Source organism: Hipposideros armiger, unplaced genomic scaffold (genome assembly GCF_001890085.2).
Source record: "Hipposideros armiger isolate ML-2016 unplaced genomic scaffold, ASM189008v1 scaffold_36, whole genome shotgun sequence".
In the NCBI taxonomy this organism is placed as follows: Eukaryota; Metazoa; Chordata; class Mammalia; order Chiroptera; family Hipposideridae; genus Hipposideros; species Hipposideros armiger.
This window is the reverse complement of record NW_017731386.1, coordinates 5,165,039-5,179,645: the sequence shown is the minus strand read 5'-3', so window position 1 is coordinate 5,179,645 and position 14,607 is coordinate 5,165,039. Positions and strand designations below refer to the sequence as shown.

General features: G+C 42.9%; 1 protein-coding gene and 1 pseudogene across 14 annotated transcripts in view; both read left to right on the top strand.

The window, feature by feature from the left end:
• The window catches only part of FHOD3 (formin homology 2 domain containing 3), a 456,454-nt gene that overhangs the window by 288,699 nt on the left and 153,148 nt on the right, over positions 1–14,607 (top strand). For all 14 annotated transcript variants that reach the window (XM_019637921.1, XM_019637916.1, XM_019637917.1 and 11 more), the window contains exons 8-9: positions 855–949; positions 7,208–7,351. In XM_019637921.1, the coding sequence (XP_019493466.1) occupies positions 855–949; positions 7,208–7,351 (239 nt within the window). The remainder of the gene's footprint in view (positions 1–854; positions 950–7,207; positions 7,352–14,607) is intronic.
• LOC109380412 (elongation factor 1-alpha 1 pseudogene) lies at positions 7,690–9,133 on the top strand (annotated as a pseudogene).

Here is a 14,607-nt window from a genome sequence, read left to right as displayed (position 1 = left end):
CTCCAAATATTTGTCTCAGGCAGAAGAAATTGTGTCAGGGTGCTGTGCCCCCTTGGTGACCTTGGCGGTCCTGAATGTGAAGGGTTTTCCTGCCCTCTCCTGGAGCCAGGGGCTAAGTACCCATGAGCCTTCACCTGCAGAGCCTCATTTAGGAGCCACCTCTACACCAAGCCCTCCACTACCATCACACCCTCACTAAGTGACAGGCTTAGATCAGTGCTTTTGCCTTTTGAGTGATTTTAGTCTGTGCTGAAGTGTGTTGTTGTGCTTATGCCTAACTGCTCCATTAGATTATAAACCTCTTGAGGACAGCCTCCCACTAGATCCAGCTGCTCCTACTTGGTTGATGCTTTAAACGTTATTTATACCTTGATTGAATGAGATAATATACTCCCGTTCTTGAAATGTTTGCTAAATGGACGTTTCACTGTTAGTCCTTGGAGCCCACTGCTAGCGCGAATGTAAAGCCCTCACGCATTCCCTTTCCTCGCAGGAGATCAGAGCCCAGCACGCCGATGTACAGAGAGTGCTCATCGAGAGCTTCTGCGGGGGAGAGTGAAATGCATGGCCTAACAAGCTGCACATGAATGCATTTTTAAAAAGTTACATATTTAATATAAAGGGAGATTTTCAAGCAAATTGATAGGTACCCTGACACTGAAGAATATATGTTTTCAAGTGAACAAGGATAATGTGGTGTATCATCACCTAATTAGAAGCACGTGTCACACTTTGAAATTTGGTGACTGATATTTGGTGCCATCATTGGGTGAAGAGTCTTTAGATGAACTGTGATGTGAGTTGGATAAGGCCAGTTGAATTACTGCTCCTAATGATTTGTGCTTTATTCATAGGAGTCATACCCTGGTCAAATATCATGGAGATCCTGGAGGAAAAGGATGGGGTCGACACAGAGCTGCTGGTTTACGCGATGACTTTAGTGAACAAGGTTGGTTGATGTGTGTTATGGGTTGAATTGTGTCCCCCAAAAGATATGTTGAAGTCCTTTTAACCCCTGGTACCTGTGAATGTGACCTTATTTGCCAAAAGGGTCTTTGAAGATGTAATCAAGTTAACATGAGGTCATTAGGGTGGGACCTAATCCATTATGACTGGTGTCCTTATAAGAAGAGGAAAAGAGACACACTGAGGGAAGATTATGTATATACATGTACATGAGGAAGACAGAGGCAGAGACTGGAGTGATGCATCTATAAGCCAAGGAAGGCCATGGAATGCCAAGGATGGCCAGTAGCTAACCTAGGATGAGGCAAGGAAAGACCATCCCCTAGAGTCTTCAGAGAGAGCATGGCCCTGCTGACACCTTGATGTCACACTTCTAGTTTCTCAGTGAGAGAATAAATTTATGTTGTTTTAAGCCACCAGTTGGTGGTACATTGATACAGTAGCCCTAGAAAACTAATGGAACATGAGGATCTAAAATTTGCCATCTGAATTAGAGCCACATCATATGGACCCCATCATGGTGGCTGGAACCATGGCTGCAGTGTGCTTCTTCACAGGAGAAAACCCTTTACACCCATGCATGATGTGTGTGCATGTGTGCTGGTGCATATACGTGTGAAGGCCTGTGGGTGTTTGCATGCGCCCTGTGTTTCGTCTTTTCTCAGAAAACCAGAAAGAAATTTTATGACTACTTTTCCTATCAAGATATCCCCTTAAAAACATTTTTCTGTGAACATATAGCTTAGCAAGCTTTACTCTAAGGAAATAGCTCACAGGAAGAAGTGAAGGCTCTCTCATTTCACTGCTTATTGAATTCTGACTTCTGAGGGTGACATGAGGATTCCTGGGGGTGGCCCCATCCTCCTTTGATGGTGGTGACTACACCCTTGTGCTCTCATGCCTCCCTTCACATCCCTCCCTAGTCACCACCTTGGAAGGCAGTTGTAGTGTTCAGTATCCATCCCCCGAGATGCTGCTCTGACAATGGGTCCCACGCTGGCCTGGGACAGCCTCCTCTTGGGACTGGAGTTCCTTCATTCTAGTACCTCAGTCCCTTCCTCCTGGAATGGGGGTGGTTATCCTGCAGATTGCTACGCCCTAGACCCCAGGCTGCACATCAACCGCCCCCCTCCCAGTGGGCCTTCCTTGTACACTCCAGGCTGCTGGGTGCCAGCCTACAGAGAAGACCCAGAATCTCTTCCTGAAATGTAACTGGAGAAACATGTCCTCTGATGAACTGGAGACAAATTAGTAGGAAACAGCATAATCATGAGGAGTAACTTGTACTAGGTATTAAAATGTTGTACAAACTCTAAGGATTAAAGAAATGTGGTCCTAGCTCTTCGCGTGGCAGACAGATGATTGCAGCAGAGGAGCTCTGAAACAAACCCCAGTGTACAGAGCAACTTCCCCTGTGATTGAAACCCGTGGGGATGGGTTAGCTTCATTCATGATTGGGGAGGTCTTGCTAGATGGAAATAAACAAAAAGCATACTTTGACCATGTACCAAAATAAATTCCAGATCGATTAAAGAGCTCAGTGCAGGGGCCATTTGAGATCTTGCTCCCTGGCATATGTCATCAGGTTGGCGCAAATAAACTCTTATAAAAATCCAAAAAAAAAAAAAACCAAGCCAAAAAAACAAAAACAAAAGAGTTCAATGTAACACATCAAACCATAGAACAATGATAAGGAACTAGAGATGAAGATGACTTGATCTCTGGTAGGTAAAGTTTATTTTAATAATAAAACCAGTCAAGAAAAATTTCAAAGGAAAGGACTTAAATATTTCAGTACTCTAAATATATTAAGAACCCAGATGAAAAATTAATAATATTAAACCTACTAAGATGAAAAGAAATACATAGTAAAACAAGACATTTTTCCCAGGTCACGTTGGCAGTGATTGCTTTTTAATGAAAGGCATTTGTTAATGACAGGACACAGGAAACGTGACTACAGACCTAGTGGGCAATGACCACCACTTTTTGGTAGATAATTTTGCCTTTCTTTTAAAGTCTGTGAGTTTATTTGACCATGCAATTTTCTGTTGGGCTTTTTAATATTAAGGTCATTGATTTCCCGTCATTTTCAGTCACTGACATTGTTTTAGAAAACACTGAGTCTAGCAAAACTGGAATTTTTGCTCTTGGAAAGTGTTTTCCATTGTAATGCTGTCCATCTATTGGTGGAGGCCATGCTCAGCTGTTCTAATAAGCCTGGCGGCATCTGCATGGTGTGGCCATTCTGCTGCCAATCGCTGGCAAGGACCCAGTACATGTCACATTCTTCTTGGCATCTATCATATGGCATTTAACGTCCAGGAATTCCTTACTTGCTGTTTCTCTGCTGGCAGTTCTGTCTCATCTTTTGTTAGTTCTGGCCCAGGGAAAGTCTGGGAAGGTCCTGAGGACATTACTCCAAATGTCATCTTTTCCTCAGAAAGGTCAACAGACTGTTGACACCCACACTGGGTTTGTTTTCTGTTGAATTTTAGTTGTGTTTATTACCCCAGCAAGTAAAATCCTCTAAGATTCCCAAACAAAATAATGAAATGGAATGTTTTGTGGGTCTGGAAAAAATTCAGACTCTGAAATCTAGGAAATTATTATATTGCTTTTCTAACTTTTCTTTCAACAAAATAAAAGATGGCCTAATAACATGGAATTCAAGAGGTGAACGTTTTTATGACAAAACAAGGGCACTAAACTCTAGCCCGCTCATGGTTCTGAGACTGAAGTCTGCTCCCTTTGTTAAACAGAGACATTAATGGGGGTGGGGGGTGGGGTGGATTCCAAGATACAGACAAATCCCCACCTCCAATCCCATGTCATCAGAAGATCGGAGGGAGTATCAGAAACTGCCCATTTCTCACCCTGCAGGTTATATAATGCCCTGTCTTGATCCAGCTGCAATTCTTTATGTGGAAATGCCCCACTTGGGGATGCTCAGGTATTGACCACCTTGTAGAATAGGGTGAGGCAGATGTGGGGGGTGAGTAACAGGTGTGTTACTGTGGGGCTGGCTTGCAGCCTCAGGGAAGGGGGATCCCAGGGAACCTGGGGAAGGGACGCTGCTATAGCAGAGCCAGGGGGTAAGTAACCTGGAAGGGATTCATGCTTAGCGTTGGCCTTTGTTTATATTTTATTTTATTGTTTTTCCCTTTGGTATTTAGCTGTATAAGTTTTAACATATATGTGGTTATGGATAGCCTTCATAATTAGGATGTAATAAAATATAAAACATCTCTCCCCAAATCTCTCTATTGTTATCCTTTTATAGTGACACCCTGATCTCCTGTTCATACCGCTGACAGCCACTGCTGTATTCTCGGTCACTATAGTGTTGTCATTTAAAACATATTGCATTGGGGCTGGCTTCTCTTAGTCTAATGCCGTTGAGATTCACCTATGGTACTTTGTGTATTAACAGTTCACACCTCTCTGCTGCTGGGCAGCATCATTGTAGATACCCCACAGTTTGTTGATCTCGTCACCCACTGAAGGAGATTTGAGTGTTGACAGCTTTTGGCTTTCACAAAGAATGCTGCTATGAACATTTGTATTCAGGCTTTGGCCACACTGGTTTTGTCCTACAAGAAAGATTTGATGGAATCAGTGAAAACTCAGGCAGGGGGAAATAAAATGTGCTTTAGGGAAGAGATGTCTTCCTCTGAGAGATGCCTATAAAGATTTACCTGTCACAAGTCCTGGCAAGACAAGGTCTGAGAGGAAGCAGGAAGTGGGTCATGAGGGGTCACCAGAGGGTGAAGGTGTCAAGAGACATTTGCCACACAGACTGTTCTGGGGTAGTTGTCACCTTTGCCAGAAGTAGGCACCTCAGCAGTGAGGTGTCAAGGTAGAAATGGGAGGCCAGGGCCCAGGGAGAGGTGGGGCCATGGCAAAATGGCTGGCATGTTAGAGAATAGCTGCAACTGGGTGAAGGTGTGTTTCTAGGATGTATATAGTCCCCTCCTCATGCAGGCGGACAAGGGAGCTGCATGTGTTTATGGCAGAAGACCACCTCCCCTGCAGCCGCACACGAAAGGTGGGAGCATGCAGTATTGGCTCAAGCCAAAATTTTCATAGTGGAAATGACAAATGACCTCTTAATTCCCTTAATTCTGGGCCTGTTATTGAGCCAGGGCTCCATGAGTTTGTTTGGTTCTATAGGCCTATTTGTTTAATTATTTAGTAGTAATCCCTCCAACCCATCATGGTTGGGCTTGCTCAAGGTAATGGGGATTAGGTCTAGGAATTCAACCCCCTGTAAAGTTCTGAGAGAAAGGACCTCAGTTGACTCTCACCAGGGAAAAAAGGGAAAACTGGAGGGAAACACAGAGGTGAGGAGACTGCCAGGGGCCTCTCACTGTGCCTCATTCTGGCCCCTGAACTGTTGTCTAGAAAGCTTTAAATCTAACACCAAATGTCAACTCATTGCATTCCTCAAATCATGTGTTTGGCAGAGTCAGCAGTCATTTGAGCCCCTTCAATCCTTAGCCCTTCCCTGGCCTTGGTATCACCATTTCTGTCTTATCTTTTAACAAGTTCTAGAGTTTTCACTGAAACCAAAGGATGAGCTTCTTCTGATGATTGACTTCTTTCAATGGATGCATACTTTTTCAGTGAATGTTGGGCGCTGGGGGCAGTTCAATGGACTTTTGTGTCTGCTCATGCTTGGCTTGGAAAGTGTGCTTTCACCCTCTGCCACTTTGGGGTGCACCTCTATTTATTACAGCTTCTAACTGGTTCATCACCTCTTGTTCTTTGTCCTTGCTGGGGACCCTGACTAATTAAACTATTGCATCCCAGATATTTTCTTTTGTTTCTGATCTCAACAGCAGTGAGCTGTGTCCTCTTTGCTCAGCATGGAAAGGAAAAAGCCATTATTTGCATTAAAATAAAGACATACTTTTTGATATTAATAGCCCTAAAAATAGAGGTGGTATAGAAGTTGGTGCTGTGAAATGATTCTTACAAAATTATTGGTCTTTTTTCTTCCAAAGCAAGTCGCCATGTTTACAATAATTTTGAAATATATGCAGGATTCTTATAAATCCAAAGGTAGTGAAATAAATGGGAAGTAAAGACCTGTGTCTGAAATTCGAGGCTAGAATAATTTGGTAGAAGGGATGAATGTATGAGGAAAGGAGGCTAGAATAGCAGCTCTAAGCACTAGGTTTTTCACAGATCTGCAGTAACTTCCTGTTACCTCAGGCAAATAAATCCCTTCCCTCCCAGCCTTTATCTGTCTTTTATCTCACATTTACAAGATAAGTGGCTTGTAGTAAATTATCCCAAGGATCCTTCCAGTTCTGAGCAGAGGCCAGGTGTGAGATCATACTTGTAAGAGAGGCAACACTCAAAGAGAAGTCAGCTTTTTCTTTTTTGGGTTATCATCATCATCATCATGATCATCATTGTCTCTGGGTTGCTTCTTTGAAATTTGTCATTTTTCTAAATTTCATAGACCAAGGGGAAGCCCTACCAAATTGAAACAAAAGGAATCATCAAATTGTTATCACCCCAGCTGTTGGGAGATTGATTTTAGCAGGAGTTTCTGATCACTGAGCATGTTGGTTTTCTATTGCCATGTAACAAATTACCACAAACTTAGCAGCTTAAAACAGCACAGATTTATCATCTCTGTTTCCATGGGATGGTGTCCAGCACTGCCTAGCTGGGTCTTCTGCTTACTTAGAGTCTTACAAGGCTGCAGTCAAGGTGTTGACTGGGGCTGGAGTCTCATCTGAGGCTTGGGGTCCTCTTCCAAGCTTTTGTGGTTGTTGGCAGAGCCCATTTCCTTGCAGCTGTAGAGCTCATGGTGGCTTGCTGCTGCTTCGGGGCCAGCAGGATCATCTCTCCTCTAGTCTCTGAGAGCAGGAAAGGCCTTAGCCTGCTTTCGAATGGCTCGCCTGATTAGATCAGACCCACCGAGGATACTCTTTCCTTTGAGTAACTCAAAAAATCAACTGATTTTGGACCTTAGTAGCATCTGTAAAAATCCCTTCACCTTTGCCTTGTAATATATCCTAATCATAGGAGTGTCCTGCTTACTCTCAAGGAAGTGGGATCTTGGGGCTCATTCTGTTTATACTGAAAAACTTTTTTCTCAAATGAACTTTTCATTTGTCTTGTTCTGTCCCATACTGTTATAATTGTGGCCACTGGCTGCCATGCAAAAACATGCCCTGAGACAGTTCCCTAAGACATGTCTGTGTCCTGTTCTTTCTTTGTCCAGACATTGTCAGGCTTGCCAGACCAAGATACCTTCTACGACGTCGTGGACTGCTTGGAGGAGCTGGGCATTGCGGCCGTGTCCCAGCGGCACTTGAACAAGAAAGGGACTGACCTGGACCTAGTGGAGCAATTCAACATTTATGAGGTAACAGACCATGCCTTTTGCAAGGCATCTCACCCCCTGGGCCAATGTCAAAGGCTGAGGTAAACATACTCTAAATCCGTGGTTCTGAGTGTGGTATGGCAGAATCCCCAACACCTGGCAGCTTTTCAAAATGCAAGTTCTCAGGCCCCAGCCCAGTCCTGCTGAGTCAGGAACTCTTAGAGTGGGCTCAGCAAACTGTTATATAAGCCTCGTGGTGAACCTGATGCATTCTCAAGTGGGAGAAGCACCTGTCTAGGAGAAACTTGGTAGCTTGCCTATTGATTGATTGATTGATTGATTGATATTTTATTATAAAGAACATGTATTCCGGCTTTTTTGCAACGGGTTTGCTGCCAGAACACAGGTGTAGTGAAAACCACCGCTAAATCTAACCCAAAATGGGAAAGGAAAAGACACACATCAACATTGTTGTCATTGGACATGTAGATTCCGGCAAGTCTACCACTACTGGTCATCTCATCTACAAATGTGGTGGAATCGACAAAAGAACCATTGAAAAATTTGAGAAGGAGGCTGCTGAGATAGGAAAAGGCTCCTGCAAGTATGCCTGGGTCTTGGATAAACTGAAAGCTGAACGTGAGCATGGGATCACCATTGATATCCCTGTGGAAATTTGAGACCAGCAAGTATGTGACCATCATTGACGCCCCAGGACACAGAGACTTTATCAAAAACATGATTGCAGGCACATCTCAGGATGATTGTGCTGTCTTGATTGTTGCTGCTGGTGTTGGTGAATTTGAAGCAGGTATCTCCAAGAATGGGCAGACCCATGAGTATGTCCTTCTGGCTTACACACTGGGTGTGAAACAACTAATTGTTGGCATCAACAAAATGGATTCCACTGAGTCGCCTTACAGCCAGAAGAGATACGAGGAAATCGTTAAGGAAGTCAGCACCTACATTAAGAAAATGGGCTACAACCCTGACACAGTAGCATTTGTGCCAATTTCTGGTTGGAGTGGTGACAACATGCTGGAGCCAAGTGCTAACATGCCTTGGTTCAAGGGATGGAAAGTCACCCATAAAGATGGCAGTGCCAGTGGAACCACGCTGCTTGAAGCTCTGGATTGCATCCTGCCACCAACTCGTCCAACTGACAGACCTTTTCACCTGCCCCTCGAGGATGTCTACAAAATTGGTGGTATTGGTACTGTCCCTGTGGGCCCTGTGGAGACTGGTGTTCTCAAACCCGGCATGGTGGTCACCTTTGCTCCAGTCAATGTTATAACTGAAGTCAAGTCTGTTGAAATGCACCATGAAGCTTTGAGTGAAGCTCTTCCTGGGGACAACGTGGGCTTCAAAGTTAAGAATGTGTCTGTCAAAGATGTTCATTGTGGCAATGTAGCTGGTGACAGCAAAAATCACCCACCAATGGAGGCAGCTGGCTTCACTGCTCAGGTGATTATCCTGAACCATCCAGGCCAAATCAGTGCCAGATATGCACCTGTGCTTGATTGTCACACAGCTCACATTGCTTGCAAATTTGCAGAGCTGAAGGAGAAGATTGATCGTTGTTCAGGGAAAAAGCTGGAAGATGGCCCCAAGTTTTTGAAATCTGGTGATGCTGCCATCGTTGACATGGTTCCTGGCAAGCCCACATGTGTTGAGAGCTTCTCTGACTACCCTCTTCTGGGCCGTTTTGCTGTTCGTGACATGAGACAGACAGTCGCTGTGGGTGTCATCAAAGCAGTGGACAAGAAGGCAGCTGGAGCTGGCAAGGTCACCAACTCTGCCCAGAAAGCTCAGAAGGCTAAATGAATATTATTCCCAATACCTGCCACCCCAGTCTTAATCAGTGGTGGAAGAACGGTCTCAGAACTGTTTGTCTCAATTGGCCATTTAAGTGTAATAGTAAAAGACTGGTTAATGATTACAATGCATCTTAAAACCTTCAGAAGGAAAGGAGAATGTTTTGGTGGACCATTTGTTTTTTTGTGTGTGGCAGTTTTAAAATTATTAGTTTTTAAAATCAGTACTTTTTAATGGAAACAACTTGACCAAAAATCTGTCACAGAAATTTTGAGACCCATTAAAACAAAGTTTAATGAGGAAAAAAAAAAGAATATGTATTCTGGCAGGGCCAGCTACCTAATTTGTAGGGCTCTGTGTAAAATGAAAATGTGGGGGGAAAAAAGTGCTGTTAGAGATGCTACACATCTTTGTATTTCCTTCTGCAATCTGTCTCACCCCATTATGGTGTTTTTATTTGCAATTTAATGTCATTATAAGGAAAGAAAAACTAAAATTTAAAAGCATTAGCAGGAATTTTACTGTTCATCTTTGTATTCTGCGATGCCAGTTTCAAATGCAGTTATAAGAGCTTGAACTTTTATGAAGAATCAGCAAAATTACCCAGTTTGCTGTTTGTCGTTCTTGCATGCATATGTATTTTGCTCCTACTGGAATAGTGGAGACACTGAACAAATCTGACTCAGCTATTTTTGCTTCACTTCTTGATGTATGTTCATTCTGTCATCACTCTACCTTCAACTTACTGATGAGTAAGGAAGAACTGAAAGGAAAAGCAACTGTGGTCTGCCCTACTTTTTCGTTTTTTTTCTATGTTATCATTTCAGCATTAAGGGGTTGGCTAATATGGAAAAGTAGCATAGGTAAGAAAGGATAGGATAGGGCCCTTGAGTCGCCATCTCTCTGTGTAAAAGCAAGTTATGATTTGTTTGCATGGAAAGCATGACCTCCAGAGCTTCCAGTGCCCCAGCTTACTCAGTCATAGATGTACCACACTCACCCTATACTCACTGCCATTCTCACTGAACTCCCATGTACTGTGGGTGCACAAGGAATGGCAGACATGCCTGTTGCACCCATTTTCTCTACACATGCACATGCTCCATTGTCCCATTGGACTTCCCTTATAAAACACAAATTTAAAGTTAAAATTCATAAGAATTTCAAGATGGTGAAAGCCAGGCACAGAACCCTGCTGAGCATGAGCACAGAGACCTCGTACAGTAGCACAGGTCACATACCCACACAGCAGACCCTGCTTTGGGTTACAAATCATGGCTTTATGCCCTGTCGACTCGAGTCCAAACTGTTTCTTGTTGGTTAATTTTAGGTAAAATGCCCCCTTGTTATTAAAGTTATTTATCTGATGTAACTGTTATCTGGACTGCAAATGAAGGTTAGAGCACATTTTGTGAGTAGCAAGTTACATTCCTGGTTGCTAAGCCTCTTAGTCCCAGTTTCCTCCCATGGCTACTGGAGGACACAGTCTGGAAACGTGTTTCCCCTTGGATGGTGTGGCTTTGAAAAGGAAAGCTTATTCCCTTAGGTCCAAGCTTACCCATAATGATGGAGCGATGTTCTATCTGTGGTGTTCCACTTCTGTATTCCATTTTTCTTCTCCTAGATATCATTTGCATATCACAAAATTAATCATTTTAAAGTGTAAAGTGTAATGGGTTTTAGTATATTCACAAGGTTGTGTAACCATCACCACTACTATATTCCAGGATTTTTCATCACCCCCAAAAGAAACTCCATACTATCAGCAGACACTCACCATTCATTCCTACCTCCTATACCTCATACCTCCAAACCACCAATCTACTCTCTCTATATAGATTTGCATTTTCTTTAATATAAATGGACATTTCATATCAACGGAACCAACATGTGGTCTTTGTGACTAGCTTTCGCTTAACATGTTTTTAAGGATCACTCATGTTGTAGCATGTATCAGTATTTTGTTCCTTTTTGTGCTAATATTCTATTGTATGGATATATCACACTTTTTTATCAGTTCATCATTTGATGGACATTTGGATTATTTCCATCTTTTGGCAATTATGAATAATGCTGCTATGACCGTTTGTGTACAAGTTTCTGTGTTGATATGTTTCAGTTCTCTTGGGTAAATACCTAGGAGTGAAATTCCTGGTCGTATAGTAACTGTGTTTAACCGTTTGAGGAATGGCCAGACTTTTTTTCAAAATAGCTGCACAATTTTATCTTCCTACCAGCAGTATAACAAGGCTTCCAATTTCTCTATATCCTCCTCAATGCTTCTCATTGTCCATCTTTTTTTAATCACAGCTATCCCAGTGGGTTTGAAGTATTACACAGTTTTTATTTTGATTTGCATTTCCCTGATGACTAATGATGTTGAACCTCTTCCCATGTGCCTATTGGCCATTTGTATATTTTCTATGGAGAAATATCTATTTAGATCCTTTTGCCATTTTAAAATTGTGTTGTTTTGTTACTGTTGAGTTGTAATAATTCTTTAGATAGTCTGGATACTAGATTCTTATCAGATATAAAACAATGTGTTTTTTCCCATTCTATGAGTTGTATTGCTCTACTTCTCACCTAAGTGATCAGTCTGATTCATAATGATATATTGGGTTGTCGGAAAAGTCATGACGTATTTTTTCTATGTTTTTCGTTGCAAAAATGCATCATGACTTTTCCGACAACCCAATATATTGTAAAGCATTTCCTTTTTCCACTTATAAAAATAATATATACTCATTGAAGAATAGTTGAAAAATGCCAAAAAGTATAAGAGAAAAGAAAACCACCATGATTTTATTACCATGGTTAACATTTTGGTCTGTTTTCCTAGTCTTTTTTTGTATGTGTAGGTGTATGTTCTTAACTATGGAGATAACAGTGTTGTGTACTGAATCTCTATTAGAAAAAAAAATGTTAGAACCATTTTTTTTGTCGTTTAAATCTTCTTCACGAGCTTAATTTCTTTTCAGGAACATAATGTTCTGTCTATATGCACATAGCATGTACCATAATACATATAACCAGTCCCCTGTTTTTTCAGATTTAGATTATTTCCAAAGGTTTTGCAATTATAAATGCTGCTAGGATGAACAGCTTTATCCATAAATCTTTGTGCACTGCTGGAGTCCCAGGAGGGATATTTCCCAGCTACATGGCTCCATTGTGATCTTCACTGGGTAGAAGTGGGGAGACTGACATGTAACTGAGTATTTCCTAAAAGTTACTGTCATTATAAGTGACAAGTTGAGGAGCAGAATAGAATTACATTTATATGATCTTAGGAGAAATCTGAGGAAACTGAACCAGAGATATTTGCTACCAGAGCTTATAGCTTCCCACAGCTGCCCAGCTGGTCAGCTCTCTGTGCCCCTGCTGTGGGCATCTGCTCTTCTAACCAAGCCTCACCAGTTAGCTGCTTAGACCTTTTGTTTCATGGTCACTGGCATGTGATATTGGGAAGTCAGTGAGTGGTGGAGGGATGTGTTCGTATGGCTCCTAAAAGATAAGATAAGGTAAGAATAAAGTAAGAATACTGAAGATGGAGAAGGAAGAAACTAAAGACAGTTGGCTTACATGAAGGTAGAAGGAAACTTTTCCCAGTACATTTATCCCCCTTTTTCTCCCCTCCTTTTCTGCCATCCAAACTCCCATCTCTGATTCCACATACAAGTGAAATCATATGTCTGAGATTCTGCTCAACCAGGGGCTTAGATGATCACAGCTTTGGATTCCATGTGGTCACTGGGTGGTACAACAGCAAAATGCAGGTGAATTTCCCATTAGTGAACCAACTGGGAGACAATTTTGCAAAAATTGTCTGGATACCTACCTCAGGACACTACTTCCTGTTTTAGGGCACACCTTCTCTCAGTGTCTTCCTTGGGTCCTTCTTCTCTGTCCCGTCCCTTTCAGTGTTGAGATTTCCTTATCAGATCTCCTCTGTCAGTCTATTTGGCCTGCCCCATGATTTACACAGTGAGTGCAGCAGCCTTAGAGACTGGTGGCTGACATCTTGACCCTGAGCTTTCTGCCAAGGTCCATGGCTGCCTGCCCCCTGCCTGCTTTTCTTCTTGTATTACATTCATTTATTTGGGACCCACAGACTCTGCTGGATCTGAAAATACAGAGATAGAAGATCTGTCGCTGCCCCAAGGAACTTTCATTCTGTAGTCTAAGATGAGCAGGTAGCTGATTTCCCCAGCAGTTAAGTGTGATGGTGCAGGGGGACATAGCAGGTACCGGGGGAGCTGTGACTGTATGGGGTGTTGCCACCTGGAAGCTTCGCATGACAAGCAACCAGTCCTAAATGAATACTGTATTTTTCTCACGTGACAAAAACAAAAATCCTATACACTCTGTTTCTTGCTCCACCTCTACAAAGAACAGAGTCTCCCAAGTTACAAACCTGGAGCTGTCCTGGACTCCTTTCTCTCTCCCCTGCCCCCATATTTCAAAGTCTGATTGCTGAAAGCTGTACTTTTTTTCTCTATTCCTCCAGCTCTGGTGGCCTTCATTGTTTCTTGCCTGGATTATTGCAATATCTTCTCATTCTTGTGTTCCTCTGTGAATTGGTTCATTCAACAGAACTTCACTGAGCACTTAGTATGTGCCAGGCACGCTTCTAGGCCCCGGGCCACAGCCCTAAGGGAGCACACATTCTAATAGGGTGCAGACAGTGACCAAGTACGTGTACAAGCTGAGAACCCGAGACTGTGAGCATGTCTATGAGGAAAAGAGACAGGATGAGGCATGGGCAAGGAAGGCCCATCCGAGCTAACGGCCTAAAGAGAGAGAGTGACATAGAGAAGAGCAGTGGAGGAGCTCGAGCTTGGCAGGTGTGAAAGGTCGAAAGGAAGTTGGTGTGACGGGCAGGGTAGGACCTAGGAGAGCAGCTGAGAGCAGAGCATAGAGCGTTTGGCATCCTGCAGGGACTCCATCTCGCGGGGCCGGCTCTGCTCTCTCCTCTTCCCTAACTCCCTGCAACTGAAAACAAGGTGATCCTCCTGAAAGTTAGTTGGGATTATGCCATTCCTCTGTCAAAGACAACAAACAATAGTGAGTGAATGAATGAATGAATGAATGAATGAATGAATGAAAAAACCTTTTTCATGGCCAGCAGGATGAAGCCCAAACTCCATGAGCTGGTACAAGGGGCTACACAGTCTGTGGCCATTGTGCCCTGTGGCTTTTTCTCTGGCCATTCCTAAGATGTCTCTGAAGGTTCGGCCACATTCAACCCCTTCTACTTCTTGAACATAAAAGGCCGGCCTTTGGGGAGCTTTCTTTTATCCACTCCCTGTTCTTTGCCTGGAGTACTCTTTCTTCCCATTCTCTTCTTGGCAAACTCCTACTCCTGTAAAAGTCACTTCAGGCCTCTCATCCAGAATATCTTCTAGGCAAGATACTTGTCCCTTGCCCTTTGTTTATAAGCCATGAAAGAGCAGTTGCTTACATCTACACCTCAGACTGGA